Source organism: Eschrichtius robustus, chromosome 10, assembly GCF_028021215.1.
Source record: "Eschrichtius robustus isolate mEscRob2 chromosome 10, mEscRob2.pri, whole genome shotgun sequence".
NCBI classification, from domain to species: Eukaryota; Metazoa; Chordata; class Mammalia; order Artiodactyla; family Eschrichtiidae; genus Eschrichtius; species Eschrichtius robustus.
In genome coordinates this window covers 12,547,700-12,570,723 of record NC_090833.1, presented here as the reverse complement: position 1 = coordinate 12,570,723, position 23,024 = coordinate 12,547,700, and the positions used below count along the sequence as shown (strand labels likewise).

The 23,024-nt window shown below is 39.4% G+C and overlaps 1 protein-coding gene across 1 annotated transcript; it reads right to left on the bottom strand.

Moving 5' to 3' along the window:
- Positions 1–19,558: 19,558 nt before the first annotated feature.
- LOC137770301 (olfactory receptor 1L3-like) lies at positions 19,559–20,489 on the bottom strand. Its single transcript, XM_068552910.1, is given in 3 exon segments — positions 19,559–20,022; positions 20,025–20,288; positions 20,291–20,489. Coding segments are annotated over 3 exon segments (927 nt in total).
- Positions 20,490–23,024: the final 2,535 nt, after the last annotated feature.

The following is a 23,024-nucleotide window of genomic DNA, read 5'->3' as shown; positions in this document are numbered from 1 at the left end:
CCACGGAGGAGAGCTCAGCCACAGGGGTACGGAGGGCAAAGCGGAGAGATTCCCGCAAGGAGGATCGGTGCCGACCAGCACTCACCAGCCCAAGAGAGGCTTGTCTGCTCCCCCGCCGGGGCGGGCGGGGCTGGGAGCTGAGGCTCGGGCTTCGGTCGGATCGCAGGGAGAGGACTGGGGTTGTCGGCGTAAACACAGCCTGAAGGAGTTAGTGCACCACAGCTAGCCGGGAGGGAGTCCGGGAAAAAGTCTGCAGCTGCCGAAGAGGCAAGAGACTTTTTCTTGCCTCTTTGTTTCACGGCGCGCAAGGAGAGGGGATTCAGAGCGCCGCCTAAACGAACTCCAGAGACGGGCGCGAGCCGCGGCTATCAGCGCGGACCCCAGAGACGGGCGTGAGACGCTAAGACTGCTGCGGCCTCCACCCAGAAGCCTGTGTGCGAGCACAGGTCACTCTCCACACCGCCCCTCCCGGGAGCCTGTGCAGCCCGCCACCACCAGGGTCCCGTGATCCGGGGACAACTTCCCCGGGAGAATGCACGGCGCGCCTCAGGCTGCTGCAACGTCATGACGCCTCTGATGCCGCAGGCTCGCCCCGCCTCCTCCGTACCGCTCCCTCCCCGCAGCCTGGGTGAGCCAGAGCCCCTGAAGCAGCTGCTCCTTTAACCCCGTCCTGTCTGGGAGGGGAACAGACGCCCTCAGGCGACCTACACGCAGAGGCGGGTCCAAATCCAAAGCTGAACCCCAGGAGCTGTGCGAACAGAGAAGAGAAGGGGAAATCTCTCCCAGCAGCCTCAGAAGCAGAGGATTAAAACTCCACAAACAACTTGATGTGCCTGCATCTGTTGAATACCTGAATAGACAACGAATCATCCCAAATTCAGGAGGTGGACTTTGGGAGCAGGATATATTAATTTTTCCCCTTTTCCTTTTTTTTGTGAGTGTATATGTATATGATTCTGGGTGAGATTTTGTCTGTATAGCTTTGCTTTATAATAGCTTTATTTTACTTCACTATATTATAGCCTCTTTCTTTCTTTCTTTCTACTTTTTCTCCCTTTTACTCTGAGCCGTGTGGACGAAAGGCTCTTGGTGCTCCAGCCAGGCATCAGGGCCGTGCCTCTGAGGTGGGAGAGCCAACTTCAGGACACTGGTCCACAAGAGACCTCCCAGCTCCACGTAATACCAAACGGCGAAAATCTCTCAGAGATCTCCATCTCAACATCAAGACCCAGCTTCACTCAACAACCAGCAAGCTACAGTGCTGGACACCCTATGCCAAACAACTAGCAAGACAGGAACACAGCCCCATCCATTAGCAGAGAGGCTGCCTAAAATCATAATAAGGCCACAGACACCCCAAAATACACCACCAGACGTGGACGTGCCCACCAGAAAGACAAGATCCAGCCTCACCCACCAGAACTCAGGCACTAGTCCCCTCCACCAGGAAGCCTACACAACCCACTGAACCAACCTTAGCCACTGGGGACAGATACCAAAAACAACGGGAACTACGAACCTGCAGCCTGTGAAAAGGAGACCCCAAACACAGGAAGATAAGCAAAATGAGACGACAGAAAAACACACAGAAGATGAAGGAGCAGGGTCAAAACACACCAGACTTAACAAATGAAGAGGAAATAGGTAGTCTACCTGAAAAAGAATTCAGAATAATGATAGTAAGGATGATCCAAAATCTTGGAAATAGAATAGACAAAATGCAAGAAACATTTAACAAGGACGCAGAAGAACTAAAGAGGAACCAAGCAATGATGAAAAACACAATAAATGAAATTAAAAATACTCTAGATGGGATCAATAGCAGAATAACTGAGGCAGAAGAAAGGATAAGTGACCTGGAAGACAGAATGGTGGAATTCACTGCTACGGAACAGAATAAAGAAAAAAGAACGAAAAGAACTGAGGACAGTCTCAGAGACCTCTGGGACAACATTAAACGCACCAACATTCGAATTATAGGGGTCCCAGAAGAAGAAGAGAAAAAGAAAGGGACTGAGAAAATATTTGAAGAGATTATAGTTGAAAACTTCCCTAATATGGGAAAGGAAATAGTTAATCAAGTCCTGGAAGCACAGAGAGTCCCATACAGGATGAACCCAAGGAGAAACACGCCAAGACACATATTAATCAAACTGTCAAAAATTAAATATAAGGAAAACATATTAAAGGCAGCAAGGGAAAAACAACAAATAACACATAAGGGAATCCCCATAAGGTTAACATCTGATCTTTCAGCAGAAACTCTGCAAGCCAGAAGGGAGTGGCAGGATATACTTAAAGTGATGAAGGAGAAAAACCTACAACCAAGATTACTCTACCCAGCAAGGATCTCATTCAGATGTGATGGAGAAATTAAAACCTTTACAGACAAGCAAAAGCTGAGAGAGTTCAGCACCACCAAACCAGCTTTACAACAAATGCTAAAGGAACTTCTCTAGGCAAGAAACACAAGAGAAGGAAAACACCTACAATAACAAACCCAAAACATTTAAGAAAATGGGAATAGGAACATACATATCGATAATTACCTTGAATGTAAATGGATTAAATGCTCCCACCAAAAGACACAGGCTGGCTGAATGGATACAAAAACAAGACCCATATATATGCTGTCTACAAGAGACCCACTTCAGACCTAGAGACACATACAGACTGAAAGTGAGGGGATGGAAAAAGATATTCCATGCAAATGGAAATCAAAAGAAAGCTGGAGTAGCAATTCTCATATCAGACAAAATAGACTTTAAAATAAAGACTATTACAAGAGACAAAGAAGGACACTATATAATGATCAAGGGATCGATCCAAGAGGAAGGTATAACAATTGTAAATATTTATGCAGCCAACATAGGAGCACCTCAATACATAAGGCAAATACTAACAGCCATAAAAGGGGAAATCGACAGCAACACAATCACAGTAGGGGACTTTAACACCCCACTTTCACCAATGGAGAGATCATCCAAAATGAAAATAAATAAGGAAACACAAGCTTTAAATGATACATTAAACAAGATGGACTTAATTGATATTTATAGGACATTCCACCCAAAAACAACAGAATACACATTTTTCTCAAGTGCTCATGGAACATTCTCCAGGATAGATCATACCTTGGGTCTCAAATCAAGCCTTGGTAAATTTAAGAAAATTGAAATCGTATCAAGTATCTTTTCCGACCACAGCGCTATGAGACTAGATATCAATTACAGGAAAAGATCTGTAAAAAATGCAAACACATGGAGGCTACACAATACACTACTTAATAACGAAGTGATCACTGAAGAAATCAAAGGGGAAATCAAAAAATACCTAGAAACAAATGACAATGGAGTTACGACGACCCAAAACCTATGGGACGCAGCAAAAGCAGTGCTAAGAGGGAAGTTTATAGCAATACAAGCCTACCTCAAGAAACAGGAAACATCTCGAATAAACAACCTAACCTTGCACTTAAAGCAATTAGAGAAAGAAGAACAAAAAAACCCCAAAGCCAGCAGAAGGAAAGAAATTATAAAGATCAAGTCAGAAATAAATGAAAAAGAAATGAAGGAAACAATAGCAAAAATCAATGAAACTAAAAGCTGGTTCTTTGAGAAGATAAACAAAATTGATAAACCATTAGCCAGACTCATCAAGAGAAAAAGGGAGAAGACTCAAATCAATAGAATTAGAAATGAAAAAGGAGAAGTAACCACTGACACTGCAGAAATACAAAAGATAATGAGAGATTACTACAAGCAACTCTATGCCAAAAAAATGGACAACCTGGAAGAAATGGACAGATTCTTAGAAATGCACAACCTGCCGAGACTGAACCAGGAAGAAATAGAAAATATGAACAGACCAATCACAAGCACTGAAATTGAAACTGTGATTAAAAACCTTCCAACAAACAAAAGCCCAGGACCAGATGGCTTCACAGGTGAATTCTATCAAACATTTAGAGAAGAGCTAACACCTATCCTTCTCAAACTCTTCCAAAATATTGCAGAGGGAGGAACACTCCCAAACTCATTCTACGAGGCCACCATCACCCTGATACCAAAACCAGATGAAGATGTCACAAAGAAAGAAAACTACAGGCCAATATCACTGATGAACATAGATGCAAAAATCCTCAACAAAATACTAGCAAACAGAATCCAACAGCACTTTAAAAGGATCATACACCATGATCAAGTGGGGTTTATCCCAGGAATGCAAGGATTCTTCAACATACGCAAATCAATCAGTGTGATACACCATATTAACAAATTGAAGGAGAAAAACCATATGATCATCTCAATAGATGCAGAGAAAGCTTTCGACAAAATTCAACACCCATTTATGATAAAAGCCCTGCAGAAAGTAGGCATAGAGGGAACTTTCCTCAACATAATAAAGGCCATATATGACAAACCCACAGCCAACATTGTCCTCAATGGTGAAAAACTGAAACCATTTCCACTAAGATCAGGAGCAAGACAAGGTTGCCCACTCTCACCACTATTATTCAGCATAGTTTTGGAAGTGTTAGCCACAGCAATCAGAGAAGACAAAGAAATAAAAGGAATCCAAATCTGAAAAGAAGAAGTAAAGCTGTCACTATTTGCAGATGATATGATACTATACATAGAGAATCCTAAAGATGCTATCAGAAAACTCCTAGAGCTAATCAATGAATTTGGTAAAGTAGCAGGATACAAAATTAATGCACAGAAATCTCTTGCATTTCTATACATTAATGACGAAAAATCTGAAAGTGAAATTAAGAAAACACTCCCGTTTACCATTGCAACAAAAAGAATAAAATATCTAGGAATAAACCTACCTAGGGAGACAAAAGACCTGTATGCAGAAAATTATAAGACACCGATGAAAGAAATTAAAGATGATATGAATAGATGGAGAGATATACCATGTTCCTGGATTGGAAGAATCAACATTGTGAAAATGACTCTACTACCCAAAGCAATCTACAGATTCAATGCAATCCCTATCAAACTACCACTGGCATTTTTCACAGAACTAGAACAAAAAATTTCACAATTTGTATGGAAACACAAAAGACCCCGAATAGCCAAAGCAATCTTGAGAACGAAAAATGGAACTGGGGGAATCAGGCTCCCTGACTTCAGACTATATTACAAAGCTTCAGTAATCAAGACAGTTTGGTACTGGCACAAAAACAGAAATATAGATCAATGGAACAGGATAGAAAGCCCAGAGATAAACCCACACATATATGGTCACCTTATCTTTGATAAAGGAGGCAAGCATATACAGTGGAGAAAAGACAGCCTCTTCAATAAGTGGTGCTGGGAAAATTGGACAGCTACATGTAAAAGTATGAAATTAGAACACTCCCTGACACCATGCACAAAAATAAACTCAAAATGGATTAAAGACCTAAGTGTAAGGCCAGACACTATCAAACTCTTAGAGGAAAACATAGGCAGAACACTCTATGACATACATCACAGCAAGATTCTTTTTGGCCCAGCTCCCAGAGAAATGGAAATAAAAACACAAATAAACAAATGGGACCTAATGAAACTTAAAAGCTTTTGCACAGCAAAGGAAACCATAAACAAGACCAAAAGACAACCATCAGAATGGGAGAAAATATTGGCAAATGAAGCAACTGACAAAGGATTAATCTCCAAGATTTACAAGCAGCTCATGCAGCTCAATAACAGAAAAAAGAACAACACAATCCAAAAATGGGCAGAAGACCTAAATAGACATTTCTCCAAAGAAGATATACAGATGGCCTACAGACACATGAAAGAATGCTCAACATCATTAATCATTAGAGAAATGCAAATCAAAACTACAATGAGATATCATCTCACACCGGTCAGAATGGCCATCATCAAAAAATCTAGAAACAATAAATGCTGGAGAGGGTGTGGAGGAAAGGGAACACTCTTGCACTGTTGGTGGGAATGTAAATTGATACAGCCACTATGGAGAACAGTATGGAGGTTCCTTAAAAAACTACAAAGAGAGCTACCATACGACCCAGCAATCCCACTACTGGGCATATACCCTGAGAAAACCATAGGTCAAAAAGAGTCATGTACCAAAATGTTCATTGCAGCTCTATTTACAATAGCCAGGACATGGAAGCAACCTAAATGTCCATCAACAGATGAATGGATAAAGAAGATGTGGCACATATATACAATGGAATATTACTCAGCCATAAAAAGAAATGAAATGGAGGTATTTGTAATGAGGTGGATGGAGTTAGAGTCTGTCATACAGAGTGAAGTAAGTCAGAAAGAGAAAAACAAATACAGTATGCTAACACATATATACGGAATCTAAGGAAAAAAAAAAAAAAAAGGCCATGAAGAACCTAGTGGCAAGACGGGAATAAAGACACAGACCTACTAGAGAATGGACTTGAGGATATGGGGAGGGGGTGGGGTGAGATGTGACAGTGTAAGAGAGTGTCATGGACATATATACACTACCAAATGTAAAATAGATAGCTAGTGGGAAGCAGCCACATAGCACAGGGAGATCAGCTCGGTGCTTTGTGACCACCTAGAGGGGTGGGATGGGGAGGGTGGGAGGGAGGGAGATGCAAGAGGGAAGAGATATGGGAACATATTGTATGTGTATAACTGATTCACTTTGTTATAAAGCAGAAGCTAACACACCATTGTAAGGCAATTATACTTCAATAAAGATGTGTAAAAAAAAAAAAAAAGAACCTGCTGTTCAAAAAAATAAATAAAATTCAAATAAAAAAATGAAACTCATCCAGTGTGTCCTTGTCTGCAAGATTAATTTCTCTATTTTCTACCTGCTTTTGTTTACATTCCAAAGCCTTCAAAGATTTTTTCCCCAGAGCTTCCTTCTGAGTAATTTATAACTATTAGTAATATAATATATAATTGTATTTTAATAATAATGACATTATTATTAATATGGGAGGGTCAGTCTGAGACAAGCTGCTTTGCCATTACTGGGATAAGAATGCTGACATTTTGCTATATATGTTCGAGTGGTCCTGCCCGTTCTTTGTTCCTTTTTCTCTCTCTCCTTGTATTCATTTCAATTATTTTTAATATTTAATTTTGCCCGTCTATTAGCTTATGAGTTCTATATTTTAAACTATTCCCTTAGTGCTTACCTTAGACATTAAAATGTACATCCTTTACTTATTAAAGTCCCATATATAAATTTTTTTTTTACCGTATCCTGGTAAATGCAAGAACCCTAGAATATTTGAACTCCATTTCCTTTCTTCTTGCCTTTTAAGCTCTAGTTGTAAGGTATTTTAATACAACATGTATTTTAAACTTCATAAGACATCCTTACTATTGAGTTAAACAGGCAATATCCCTTTCAATTTACGTATATTTTCACTCTTTACGTGGCGTCTTATTTCTTCCTGCATTTTGTGCTTCCCTCTGGGATCATTTTCCTTCACCCTTCAGTATTTCCTTTTAGTGTGGGACTTCTAGCAATATATGATTATGCTTTTCTTTTCACTGAATACTCACTCTGCTCTGAATATTCTGTAGCTAAACCCTCACTGGTATCTATAAGGGGGAAGGTCTCTCGAATTTTTGTTTTAGCTATTCTTATATGTTCTATTTTTTGTCTCCTATTCCCCTCACAAACATCTCTTCTTTTTTTGTTTTCCTTTTCCCACCGGAGTGTCACTACCGGTCTCTTTTGTGGTCTGTCTTCTCAGCCCATCCACCAGGAACTTCTCTCTAGAAGTTATTCTTGCACAGCATCACAATTACCCAGATCAGTGCGATACTTGCAATGATAATCCAATATTAAAAGCATGGTGGAGAGAGTTATTAATCCCACTTGGACCCAAGGATAAGGAAGAATGCTCAGAGAAAGCTATAGAGGAGAAATCAGGCCTTGAAGGACGGCAAATAGGCATTAACTAAATGGAAAAAGAGGCAAAGATATTATAGTCCCATATGAAAACGTGGAGGTATAAAAAAGTGTTAAGCATTTGGGGAATGCAGCATTATTCAGAATTTGATATAGGGCATGGATGGGGATACATAGCTCACGTATTGCAGTCTCCCCCATTCCATATCCATAGCAGACATAGCTAATCTATCACAGAGTGTTATATCTCACTGGGATTGAGCAGAGGCTTTGAACCTTTCACAAATTAACATACTAGGCAACTACTCTTAATTAAATAGTGGTGACATAAGAGATGAAACCTATTTGTTATTCTGGGAATGGGAGGATTATAAGTCATGAAGAATAATGATGCTGGGGAGTTAGTCAGGAGCCAGGCTGGGAAGTTGCTTTTGATGATGGCATTGGTGATTATAATCTCTTGAGGAAGACTAGAGGATTTGAACGTGAAATATCAGAAGAGTTTCAGTGCTCTTGGGACTACCTCTGTGGGGCCTGGTCTATCCTATGACGTTGTTAACAAGGCCCCAGAGAAACTCCATTTGAAAATCCCCTGGCTACCTTGCTTCTGTACTAATTAGCCACTCAGGGAAATTCTTTGTGTTTTAATTAAGTGACATCTGTAGTTAAAAGTTTGGCTTCTCCTAAATGAGTGGGTGATTAAGAATTAAGCATGGTGTCTCAGTGGAAACATAGTCTTTGGTCATCACCAACTCAAAGTACTGCAGGGACAGAGATCCTTTCTCAGGTTCATCTGTCCCATTTCCAGATCGGACAAGTCGGGCCTATCTGGGTCTGGTCTGGAATTATATCTGGAATTGAGGCACCAAGTTGGAGGGTGGGTCTTGCATGGCTGTAGTCATCCCTTCTAATTTCCTTTGTGTTGAAGGAGACCTGCAATTATAAGATGGGATTGGTGAAAGCCCTGAGGCAGAAGTGTGCCTGATGTGTTTGAGGAATAATAAAAGGACAAATGGACTGGACTGAATGAGCAGAAAGAGGCAGGAGATGAGACCAGAGTGGTCAGAGGGCCAGTTCATGTAGGACCTTGTAGACCATTGCAAAGCTTTTGGCTTTAGTGGTGAGCTGGCTTTATCAATGTTTTGCTGTCAATGCATTTTGATCTTACTTAAGAAACATTTCTCTAACCCAAGGTCTAAAATATGACTATCTTTATATTCTACAGTGTTTTATTTTTTAAGGTGAGGTTTTATTGTACATAAAGTATAATTTATGCACCATAAAATTTATCCATGTTAAGTATTTTATTGATGAGTTTTGACAAATGTATGCTGTTATGTAATAATCACAATCAAGCTATAGAACATTTTCATCACCTTGGACATTTCTTTCTTACCCTTTTTTTTTTTTTGACTTTATTTATTATTTATTTATTATTTATTTTTGGCTGTGTTGGGTCTTCGTTTCTGTGCGAGGGCTTCCTCTAGTTGCAGCGAGCGGGGGCCACTCTTCATCGCGATGCACGGGCCTCTCACTATCGCGGCCTCTCCTGCTGCGGAGCACAGGCTCCAGACGCGCAGGCTCAGTAGTTGTGGCTCACGGGCCTAGTTGCTCCACAGCATGTGCGATCTTCCCAGACCAGGGCTCGAACCCGTGTCCCCTGCATTGGCAGGCAGATTCTCAACCACTGCGCCACCAGGGAAGCCCTCTTTCTTACCCCTTTGTAGTCATTTTTCTTCTCTCACTCCCAGCTCCAGACAAACACTAATATGATTTCCTGTTTTTTTTCCCCCGAATGTCATATAAATAGGATCATACAGTATATAGCTTTGTTTGTTTGTTTGTTTAGCTTCTTTCACTCTGTATACTGCTTTTGAGATTCATCCAAGTTGTTGCATGATCATAGTTCATTCCTGTTTACTGCTGAGTATTATTCCCTGTATAGATATACCATAATTTGTTGATCCATTCATCAGTTCCTAGACTGTCTTCAATTTTTGGCTACTATAAATAAAGATGCTATAAAACATTGGCATACATTTCTTTGTGTAAGCACATTTTTCATTTCTTTTGGTTAAATACCTAGGAGTGGGATTTCTGGGTTGTATGGTAGGGGTATGTTAAACATTTTAAGAAACTGTCAAACCATTTTAAGCAACGATTCCATTTTGTAATGAATGAGATTTCCAGATGCTCAGGACTTGGTATTGTCAGTCTTTAAAATTTTAGCCATAGTGGATGTGTAGTGATATCTCATTGTGGTTCTAATTTGCATTTCCCTAATGACTAATGAGGCTGAACATCTTTTCATATGCTTATCTGCCATCTATAGGTCTTCTTTGGTTAACTGTCTAGATATCTTGTCCATTGTTTAATCAGGTTGTCTTAATCTTGAGAGCTCCTTATCTATTCTGGATACACGTTTTTATCAGATATGTGTTTTTACAAACATTTTCTCACAGCCTGTGGCTGTCTTCACATTCTCTAAAGAGTATCCTTCAAATAGCAGATGTTTTAAAATTTAATGAAACTGATTTTATCAATTTTTTCTATTATGTTTTGTGCTCTTTGTTTCTTATTGAAAAAAAGCTTTGCCTGGGCTTCCCTGGTGGTGCAGTGGTTGGGAGTCTGCCTGCCAATGCAGGGGACACAGGTTCGAGCCCTGGTCTGGGAGGATCCCACATGCCGCGGAGCAGCTGGGCCCGTGAGCCACAACTGCTGAGCCTGTGCGTCTGGAGCCTGTGCTCCGCAACAAGAGAGGCCGCGATAGTGAGAAGGCCCGCGCACCGCGATGAAGAGTGGCCCCCGCTCGCCGCAACTAGAGAAAGCCCCCGCACAGAAACGAAGACCCAACACAGCCATAAATAAATAAATAAATAAATAAATAAAATTAAAAAAAAAAAAAAAAGCTTTGCCTAATCCAAGGTTACAAAGCTCTTCTCTATGTTTTCTTCTAGAAGTTTTATATACTTAGCTCTTAAATTTAAGCCATGTTGAATTAATTTTTGTAGATGGTGTGAGTAAGGATTTTAGCTTTTTTTTTTTTTTTTGGCATATGGGTATCCAATTGTTCCAGCACCAATTGTTTTAAAAAAAAAAAAACCCCACACTTTCTCTATTGAATTGCTGTGACACTTTTGCCAAAAATCAGTTGCCCATATATGTGTGGATTTATTTCTTAACTCTTCTGTTTCATTGATCTATAAAACCAAAAACACACTGTGTTGGTTATTGTAGCTTAGTAAGTCTTGAAGTGTGAGGTAGGTTGTGTGAGTCCCCCCTCCTCATTTTTTCTCAAATTTATTTTGGTTTTTCTAGGTTCTTTGGCATTTCCATATACATTTTAGAATAAGTTTTTCAATTTCTACAAAAAAAGACTGGTAGAATTAAAATAACTTTTGGTCTTTAATATTTTTTATTTATTTACTTTTGACAAATAAAAATGGTATATAGTTAAGGTGTAAAGCATGCTAGAATTTTGATTGAGATTGCATTGAGCCAATAGATCAGAAGTTGGCAAACTATGACTCATGTCCTAAATCTGGCCCATTTTGATTTTTGTACAGTCTGCCAGCTAAGAATGGTTTTTGCGTCTTTAAAAGGTTGAAAAAAATCAAAAGGAGATTAACATTTTGTAATACATGAAAATTATATGAAATTCAAATTTCAGTGCCTATAAAATTTTATTGGGACACCATCATGCTCATTTGTTTTTGTATTGTCTATGGCTGCTTTTGCGCTACAGTGGAAGAAATGAGTAGTTGTAACAGAAACCATATGACCTATAAAGCCTAAAGTTCTGGAGAAATAAAGTCTATTGTTCAAGTCTATGGTGTTTTGTTATGGCAGTTTGAGCTAAGAGACATTTAGGCTTTTTCTACATTTTGGCTATTATTAACAATGCTGCTGTGAGAATTCATGTATAAGTTTTTGTGCAGACGTATGTTTTCATTTCTCTTGGGTATATATTGAGGATGGAATTTCTGGGTCATATGGAAACTCTATGTTTAGCATTCTGAAGAACCGTGAAAGTGTTTTTCAAAGTGGCTGCACCATTTTATACTCCCATTAGCAATATATGAATTTCTCCACATCCTCCCTATACTAGTTGTTGGTTGTCTTTCTGATTATAGCCATCCTAATGGATTGAAGTGGTATTGTGGTTTTGATTGGCATTGCCCTAGTGATTACCCCATTCCCTTTTTTTTTTCTTATTAAATGTTCCATATTTCAGATTTGTCTCACAAAAAAAAAAAAAAAAGACTAAAGTGTTTAGTATATAGCTTTTTACAGAAAAAAAATTACTGACTCCTGCAATGGATAAACTAGAGGATAATTGAAATATTAACTCTATTGCGTCTTCTGATCCATGAACATGGTATATCTCTGTATTAGTCAGAATTCTCTAGAGAAACAGAACCAACAAGATATATCTCTATATCTACCTATCTATCTATCCAGTGATTTAAGAGGGACTTATTATTTTATTTATTGTGGAGGCTTGGTAAATCCAAAATCTGCAGGGTAGGCAGGCAGGCTGGAGACTGAGGGAACAGTTGCAATTCTAGTCAAAGGAGTCGGTTGACAATTTCTTCTTGCTATGGGGAGGTTGGTCTTTGCTTTGTTCTATTAAGATCTTCAACTGATTGGATGAGGCCCACCCACATTATAGAGGATAATGTGCTTTACTCAGTGCACTGATTTAATGATTAAATGTTAATCTCATCCCCCAAATACCTTCACAGAAACATCCAGAACAATGTTTGACCAAATACTGTGACTCAGCCTAGTTGACACATAAAATTAACTATCACATTCTCCCCCCCACCCCCCACCCCAAATGTCTCCATCTTCACTTTTAACCACCACTAGTGGACCACACTTTTACCAATATGTGAAATTTAAAAAACTAAATGGAATTTTACAGTTTGTCTGTAATTTTAAAATGTTTTTATATTTATAAAAGAAATGACGTTTATGGTCAGAGTTTGGTATCCTTTATGAAGAACCAAATTTTAAAAATCTATACTTCCACTACCCAGAGATAATGATTGTTTTTCCATTTTGGTGTGTTTTCTTCTCTGACTTAAAATTATTTATGTTTATAGTAGATCTTATTTCTGAAGAGTTTAAGGCAGCTTGGAAGGACATATAAAACACGAGATAAGGTAAACTGAAAATAATATTAGACAAGAGCAAAAGAAGGAATAAACAAGGGTGGGAACATAAAATTGAGCCAGGAATGACTCTGAAAATGCAGATGGTAATGACCCTTGTTACGGGCGAGACTTCGATTTGGCTCCAATCTTTCTGGTCGGTCACACAGTTCAGAGTGACCAAAGATAAAAATAAACCAGTTGCTTAGGGTTTCCCTGGTGGCACAGTGGTTGAGAGTCTGCCTGTCAATGTAGGGGACACGGGTTCGAGCCCTGGTCTGGGAAGATCCCACATGCCACGGAGCGACTAGGCCCGTGTGCCACAACTACTGAGCCTGCGCGTCTGGAGCCTGTGCTCCACAACAAGAGAGGCCGCGATAGTGAGAGGCCCGCGCACCGTGATGAAGAGTGGCCCCCGCTTGCCACAACTAGAGAAAGCCTTTGCACAGAAACGAAGACCCAACACAGCCATAAATTAATTAATTAATTAATTAATTAATTAATTAAAAAAAAAAACCAGTTGCTTAGATGAAATACTAATATCTGTGTTCTAAGAACAGACACAATCCATGGGCTTTCTTTTAATCAGCTTCAATATAGGCTTTTGGGAATCACATTGGCGCATAAAAATTCACATAAACAATAGTTTGGAGGCAAAAATAATGTCGTCTAGATCTTCAGGTCTCCAGTGATCTGGGTTGATGATACATTGGAATTTTTTTTTTTTAAAGATTTATTTATTTATTTATTTGGCTGCGTTGGGTCTTCGTTTCTGTGCGGGCTTTCTCTAGTTGCGGCAAGCGGGGGCTACTCTTCAGTGCAGTGCATGGGCTTCTCATTGCAGTGGCTTCTCTTGTTGCGGAGCACGGGGTCTAGGAGTGCAGGCTTCAGTAGTTGCAGCACACGGGCTCAGTAGTTGTGGCTCACGGGCTTAGTTGCTCTGTGGCATGTGGGATGTTCCCGGACCAGGGTTCGAACCCGTTTTCCCCGCATTGGCAGGCGGATTCTTAACCACTGCACCACCAGGAAAGTCCCTATTTTATTTACTTTTAAGTTTTTTATATATTTTTTTGGCCGCACCACGCAACATGTGGGATCTTAGTTCTCCACCAGGGGTCGAACCCACACCCCTTGCAGTGGAAGCACGGAGTCTTAACTGCTGGTCCACCAGGGAAGTCCCTATATTGGATTTTAGATTTGTGAGAAAGTATGGATGGTATACATGTCCTTTGGGCAATCTTCTCTAAATAATTTTTCCTTTACTTAAACGTTTGATAAACACTAAGTGTCAGTGAGCTCTAAATATTATTCCCTGGTTGGTGCTTCAGCTATGACTGGTTTTTATTGTTAGTTGAATATAGATGAGTCTTATTTAGAGTAACAGTCAAGTAACACATTGTAGTATTGAGAGCAGGGTTTTGGGCCAAATGGATGTTTAAAATCCTAACCCCATAACTCTACTAACTGTGTAGACATAAGTAAGTTATGAAATTTCACCAAGTCTCAGGGGTCTTATATGTAAAATAGGAATAATATTTGTACCTATCTTGTAGGGTTCTTGTGGAAATTAAATAAGATAATACACATAAAGTATTTGACACATAGTAAATACTAGTGCATAGTAAATACTCAATAAATGATGTTATTATTAGTATATTATTCCTTTATAAAGCTGAAGGATTTAACAAGGACTTGTGCCTAGAAAAGAGTCAACAGCTGTCTAAAGAGATTTAAAGACTTTATAATTATTAACATATTTATAATTTATCTCTGTATAATTGTAAATATATAATTATATATATTTAAAAGTTCTGTTGTATTTACCTACATTTTTGTTCTCGCTAGTGCTTTTCTTTCCTTCCTGTATTTCCAGATTTCTATCTGATGTTATTTACACTTTCAGCCTAATAACTTCTTTTAGTTTATCTTGCTTGGGTCTGGTGAAAACAAATTATCTTTGTTTTTGTCTATATAAAAATATCTTCATTTGTCTTCAGATATGAAGGCTATTTTTGCTGGATATAGAATTCTAGGCTGACAAGGTTTTTTTTTGTTTTGTTTTGTTTTGTTTTTGCTTCTTTAAAGTTGATGTTCCATTGTCTTCTGACTTTCTGTGTTTCTAATAAAAACTCAGAGATTATTTTTATCTTCTTATCTTTTTTTCCCTTTCATGGAATATGTCTTGTTTCCTCTGGTCATTTCGAGATTATCTCCTTAGATTTGGTTTTCAGCAGTTTGACTACAGTAGGCCTACATATGGTTTTCTTTGTGGTTATTCTACTTGGATTTCATTGAACTTTTTGGATCTGTGGGAAAATTCTTAACCATTATCTCTTCAAATATTTCTTCTCCCACATTTTCTCTCTCCTTGCCTCGAACTTCAGTTTTGTTTTTTTTTTTTTAAGATTTAAAAAAATGTGGACCATTTTCAAAGTCTTTATTGAATTTGCTACAATATTGCTTCTGTTTTATGTTTTTTGGCCTTGAAGCATGTGAGATCTTAGCTCCCCAACCAGGGATTGAACCTGCACCCCTTGAATTGGAAGGTGAAGTCTTAACCACTGGACTGCCAGGTAAGTCCCTCGAACTTCAATTTTTGATATGTTAGACCTTCTTCTATTGTCCCACTTACCTCAGATGCTCTGTTTTTCCCTACAGAATATCTTCAGCTTGTGTAATTTCTATTGACATGTCTGCAAATTCACTGGTTTTTTTCAACTGTTTTCAGTCTGCTGATAAGCACATCAAAAGAATTCTTCATATCCAATATTGTATTTTTTACTTGTAACATTTACATGTCTCTTTTATTTAAAAAAACTGTAAAAATTTCATTTTCTCTTCTGAAACACTCCATCTGTTCATGCATATTGCCTATCTTTTCCATTATATCATTTAACATTTTTATTATAGTCATATTAAAGTCCCTCTCTGATAATTCTCACATAAGGCCCCTTTAACATATGGGTCTTGTTACATTGACTATTTTCTCTCCTGAAATATGGGTCACACCTTACTTTCTCACATGTGCAAAATGACTGTAGAGAATAAATACATAATATTTCTGTCTCAAAAAAGACAACCTGTTTTTTGTGGGAAATGGAGTTAATCTAATCTACAGTTGAACAAGGTCTGGGCTTTGTTGTGGCTTTAGTTAGATCCAGTTTACTATTGGCTTAAAATGATATGAGGGCATGAATACAACTCCCTCAAGAACAGCTTAGGATATGACTAAATGTGGGGTTTACTTTAGCTCTTTTGCTCTTCCCTAAGCCTTCAAGCAGACCCAGTGCACCTATGCCTGTTGAAGTGGGCAATGTGTGTGGTGGGTTCTCCCTTAGCTTTTCAGCCTCTTTTCATCCTAGACAGAAACATGGATATGGACAGATTCTAGAGATACTTACGTTTCTTAGTCTATTTGGGCTTCTATAGCAAAAATACCATAGACTGGATTGCTTAAACAACAAATATTTATTTCTCATAGTTCTGGAGGCTGGAAAGTCCAAGATGAAAGTGCCAGCAGGATTGATGTCTGGTGAAGGCTGTCTTCCTGGTTCATAGGTGGCTGTCTTCTTGTTGTGTTCTTATATGGTAAAAGGAGGAAGGAAGATCTCTGGGCTCTCTTTTATAAGGGCACTAAACTCATTTATGAGGGCTTCACCCTCATAACCTAATTATCTCCCAAAGGTCCCACCTCCAAATACCATCACATGGGGGTTTAGAATTCCAACATATGAATTTGGGGGGAACATAAGCATTCAGTCCATTGCATTATTTGAGGCATGAACTTGGTACAAGAATTTATAGAGGCCCAGATCTCAGATAATATCTTTTTTTTAAAAATTATTTATTTATTTTTGGCTGTGTTGGGTCTTCGTTTCTGTGCGAGGGCTTTCTCTAGTTGTGGCAAGTGGGGGCCACTCTTCATCGCGGTGCGTGGGCCTCTCACCATCGCGGCCTCTCCCGTTGTGGAGCACAGGCTCCAGACGCGCAGGCTCAGTAGTTGTGGCACACGGGCCTAGTCGCTCCGCGGCATGTGGGATCTTCCCAGACCAGGGCTCGAACCCGTGTCCCCTGCATTGGCAGGCAGATTCTCAACCACTGCGCCACCAGGGAAGCCCCTCAGATAATATCTTGATGGCTCACTTCTAGCTCTATAAAGCAAAGCCATCTTGGTTTCTATGTAATTCAAGATACTTGCTCTATAAGGACTTGAAAGGTGCTTCACATTGTACAGTGGGTGTGGATTTAAAGAAATGATCCCATTCACAATCACAATAAGGTGAGATCCTGTATATTTCATATAAATGGCTATACTACAATTTTTTGTCCATCTGCCTGCTGAGGGACAGTTGGGCTGTTTCCAGTTTTTCACTATTAAAAACCAAATGTTCTTACACATGAATGTTTACAGCATCTTTATTCATAATATTGCCCCAAACTGGAAACAACCAATAGGTGAAAGGATAATCAAACTGTGGTACATCTATACAATGAAATATTATTGAGCAATAAAAAGAAATTAGCTATCAAGTCACAAAAAGAGATAGAAGAACATTAAGTGCATATTGCTAGGTAAAAGAAGTCAGTCTGAAAAGGCTACATATTCTATGATTACAACTATATGACATTCTGGAAAAGGCAAAACTTGTAGAGACAGTTAAAAATATCAGTGGTTGCCAGAGGGGTTTTGTTTTTGTTTTTTGGCTTTTTTTTTTTTTTTTGGTGGGAGGAGATGAATAGGTGAAATACAGGGCATTTTTAGAGCAGTGAAACTATCCTGTTATACCTACAGCTCAAACTGTCATCTCACTAGGAATGTACATATTCAATTTCAGTATGAAAAATAAGGGCAATTGCTCTCCAAAGTGACTAAATCAAGTTATACTCCTTTGTATACTCCTTTGTACACTGTCAAGAGTCTTTCATTGTTCCCTACACTCACCAACACTCAGAATTGCCAGAAATATTGTTTTTCTTGTCCATCTGTTGTGTGTGAAATAATATTTCACCGTGGTTCTGAGTTGTATTTTCCTAATTACTCCTGAGGATAAACATAAACCATCTTTTTGTAAACAATCTTTCTAAATGAATTATAAGTTTTTCTTCCTTCTGAAAGAGTATATATTGCATGTAATTTGACTTTTATGATGAGTCATGGTTTTTATAAATGCTCATCTTTCTTCAGGGCATAATAGAGTGTGTGGTCTTTGGGCAGTTTGCACTTAAAACGAGTGGCCCAGTAGAGGTCGGGCAGAGAAGTAAAAAGTGGATCTAAGGAATCATGATGGAGGCAGCAGGGTTGGGAAAGCAAATGGGAGAAGGACAGTAGAGATGTCCACTAGGGTGCTGGCAGGTCTACTTTTATACTGTAACAGCAATTAAGGGACAGTTAGGGGCATTTAAAGTGGAGTTCAAGCTACTGAGTTCTGATACTTTCTGTCTTCTCTGCCTTGCAGAGCCCCTCTCCTTGTCCATGTAGCTGTAGACATCCTGGTGTAGAGTGGTCATTCCTAAATGCAGTTCCACAACATGGTATAGAGCCAGTTGCCTCAGATCATCTGAGAAGCTTGTTAAAAATCCCTGAGCCTCTCCTCTGGAGATTCTGACTCACCTAGTCTAGGATGGGACCTAGAAGGATGCATCTCCCTGTTTTCCAGATTTTTCTGAGTGTTTCCCCAGTCCTGGCCTCAGAGAATCATGAGCTGATCCTTGCAGTTTTGCTGCTAGACTCTGATGTGGCCAGAAGCTTTTGCAGACCTCCCAGTCTGGCCAGAAGGAAGGAAACACTGCTGCACCCTATTCCATTTTGTGTCATGAATGGGCACAGAATCTTCCCCAGGTGGCCAGAGTACAGTAAAGAAAAGGCTACACCTGTTAATAATATTTTATTGAAGAATTATACCATAGAAACTAACTTCCAAGTATAGCACAGGCCCTAACTTTTCCTACTCATCAGGCCAGCTGCTAGTCTGTCTCCACGTGGACCAAGACATTTCATGTTCTTAGATATGGAGGCTTATTCGTGCTTATGGTCAGAGCCCAGTTGCCTCTCAAGAGCTCTGGAAGGAGAAAGTTTTCCCCTTACCTATCTCTAGGTTTCATATATCCCCATGTAATCTGCCATTCTGTGCCCATGATTGATTGAATAAGGAGATACTTGGTCAAGAGAAATTAAAGAAAAACATTAGTTTTCAGCTGCACTTGGAAGAAGTGAATGAGAAAAGAGAATGGGAGGGGGGAATGAGGAATGTGTGCAAAGACTCTGGGCCAATCAGGGGGCCCTAATAAGGTGGCTTTGATTGGTGGGTGTATATATATAAGATATATATTAATATATATCATATACTTATATAATTCTACTATAAATAAATAAGACTGGGTGTAATATTCTAGTCTTGCCATTTACACCATTTCTTATGGACTCTTGGCTTAGGTATGCTAACCTCCAGTAGCTTGATGTACACACCAGGAATCATCAGAAATGAGGTCCCGCAGGGGTGCCCTGAGCATGCCCATGGGGGTGCTGCCTAGGACACCCTCCTGCTCATCAGCTTCCTCAGTCCCCTCTTCATGTCTTTGTTCTTCAGGCTGTAGAAAAAAGGGTTCAGCATGGAGAACAGAACTGTGTAGATGACTATTGCCACATGGTCCTTGATGGTATAGGAGGACAGGGGTCGGAAATAAATATAAATAATGCTTCCATAAAAGAGAGTCACCATGGCGAGGTAGGAGCCACAGGTAGAGAAATCTTTATGTTTCCCAGCAGCTGAGGGGATCTTAAGAACAGCAATGAAGATTCGTAGGTAAGAGATGATAACGCACATAAAGGGGGTCACCAAGGTTATCAGTCCTTCTGTGTTAATTACAATTTCATTGACAAATGTAGAGGAGCAGGACAATTTCAGCAGAGGGTTGATGTCGCAGAGGATGTGGTGGATAATACTGGAGTCACGAAAGAGAAGACGATTTATCAGGAGAACCAGTAAGAGGAATGGAGGTGAGACATGGAGCAGGAGAAGGCCACCAGTAGGACACAAGGGCAGTAGCTCATGGTAGTGACATAGTGGAAGGGGTCACAGATGGCCACACAGCGGTCAATGGCCATGGCTGCCAGGAGGTAAATTTCTGTGTTGGCAAAAGCCAAGAAGAAATACATCTGGGTCATACACTCAGCATAGGAGATGGACTTCTTCTTTGACAGAAAGTTCACCAGCATCTTGGGAACGATGGTTGTTGTGTAGCAAACATCAATAAAGATAAAATGCTAAGGAAAAAATACATGGGTGTCTGGAGCTGAGTGTCAGAGTGGATGGCCAGGATGATAAGAAAATTTCCCACCATGGTGACCATGCACATGACGAAGAATAGGGCAAAGAGTGGCTTCTGGTTCTCGGGCTGGGAGGAGAGTCCCAGGAGGATGAACTCAGAGACACTGCAGGTTTGGTTAGCTCTCTCCATGGTCCTGCATATGCAAATGAATATAGAAATATCCTAGGTTTTTCAATTCAACAAGTTTCAGTTTATTCCTATCTCTCCTAGGATTCCTATAAAGGGTCCATGATTCTGTCTTCCTTTCCACAGTCCACAAAAATAACTTGAACAATAAAGTTTAACCTGTGTTAAATGCAAGGACATTAGAGAGTGGATTTCCTTTCAGAAAGAATCCCAGGTGTACTTCAGGGATGCATATTTCTCTAGTTCCCCACAAATACTTATTAGATATGTCAGGTTGAAGCTCATCTTTCTACCATCCTTGCAAACAAAACAAAACAAATAAATAAAAAACCAAACAACTCAGTGAATCATAAATAAGATGAATGCTGACATAGGAACACTGTTTATAGTCACCCTTTCAGAGCCAATATTTTAATTCAAACCTGGTCAAAAAGCTATATTATATATGAACCTATGTATTAAAACATTCTTAGATGTTGAGGATTTAATGCTCTCACAATTATTCAGCATCATTGTATTAAACACTCGCTGGGAACCCAACACTGAGATCATAAAGATGAGTAATTCTCAGTTCCTATTCTTAAGGTGGTTAGAGTCTGGTAGGAAAGACAAACTTTTAAACAAATAAGTGTAATAAAATGCTACAGGTGTAGTGACAGAGGCACTGGAAAGCAACAAGCATCGTGTGGTGTCTTTGCTAAGAGCATGCATTTTGAAATCAGCTCCTTCACTTTCTGGCTGTGTGGTCTCGGGCTGATTACCTAACATCTCTGATTCTTGGTGTCCTTTTCTGTAATCTGGGATAGTAAATACCTCCCTTCTCCGCCTCCCCTTCTCCTGCTCCACCACCCACTTCACTTCTTCCTTTACTTCCTGCTCAAATCCTCTCTTCTGTCAGGTGTGCTTGGATGCTCTTGAAAACAATTATTCTGTATTTCTTTGCAAAAATCTCATAGCCTTCATATTTTTTCATTGTTTGACCACCCTTCACCTGAGTTTATGAGATTTTGTAGGAGAAATATTTATTTGTGCTTTGTATGATTTGAAAATGAGTATGCAATTAAGAGAAATAATAGTTATGCCTAAGACCTATTAAGCCTTACTATGTATTAGGCAGTGAGCTAAATACTTTATGTATATTACACAAAAAAACTCTCTGATCTGGTTCTCAACAACATTCCCTTTTAACAGATAAGAAAATTGAGGTTAATTACGGAATTTCATGTTCTTAATCATGCAACTTCCATAACAGGATCTCTGTTGATAGTTCATGGTTGTTGTATCTTATTTTTAGATTGTTCCTTTTACCTTTTTGTGTAATTATTCTTCACTCCTATTATGTTGCCATATATAATATCTTGAGTGAAATGACTATTGCAACATTAGCTTTCTTTTGTTTATAATTTGATTAAATGCTGTTATTGGATAGGCCTTCACTAACTAACTTAATAAAACAGTATTCCCAGTTAAAAAAAAAAAAGAAAGAAAATTGAGGTTAGATGTGTTAAGTGCTTTCCTCAAGATCACGCAGCCCAGAAAGGCCAGAGCCTGGATCCCAATCAGCATGGTTTGAAACACAAAATGCTTTCACAAAGCTTCAAACGTTTATGCCAGAAACAAATGTGCAGGGGTGTTGTTTTTCACTGTGGAATTTTCCACCGTAACATCTTTATTCCAGTGATGACAGGCTTGCAAAATCAATGTTACATGTAGTCTCTTACCATAATTGCTAGACACAGGACCTCTCTCAAGCCTTGTGTGGGCTGGAAGATGTGTATCTGTGGAGCTGTGTATCTGTGGCAGGGCAGAGGGAAATATTCAGGATATAGAGACAGAAGATGTGGGTTCAAATCTTGGCTCCACTATCTACTCACAATGTGTCTTTGGCAGAATCCCTTCACAGCTCTGAGTTTCACTTTCCACATCCATAAGACAAAATAAAACTGGCTCTCAAGAGAAAAGCAAGGAACATGGGCGTGAAACCAGTTTGTAAACCACAAACACGATATGTCAACAGGATGACTAGGAAATGTTTGATAAAGGAGAAACTAGCAGCAGGGGAAGGAGAGGCGGAGCTAGACTAAATGCAGAGAAGGGAAAGGACTTTGGCTATGAAAACAGAGGAGACTAAAGCTAGAAGCATGGTGGGTAGGTGTTGCTGGAATCAATGATTTTCCCATTTTTATGCATTCTATATAGTACCCATCATGTGGGCTTTGTTTCTTCAAGGATCTCCATGGGTTTGCCTCCTAAATATCTCTTGAATCTTGCAATTCTTTTCCTCTCCCCCGCCAGCACTCTGTTGAAAGCCATCATTTCCCACCTAGATTATTGCCGTGTCATCAAAATGATATACGTTGTTCCTATGTCTCCTCTTGATGCACCCCCCCCCCCATCATTCTCTGCCCTGCAGCCACAATGATCTTTTAACAATAAAAATTTGATCACCTAACTTTTTAGGTTAAAGTCTGTGTTTGTCTCCTAGGCCTGATGTAACAAAGTACCACAAACCGGTGGCTTAAAACAATAAAAATGCAT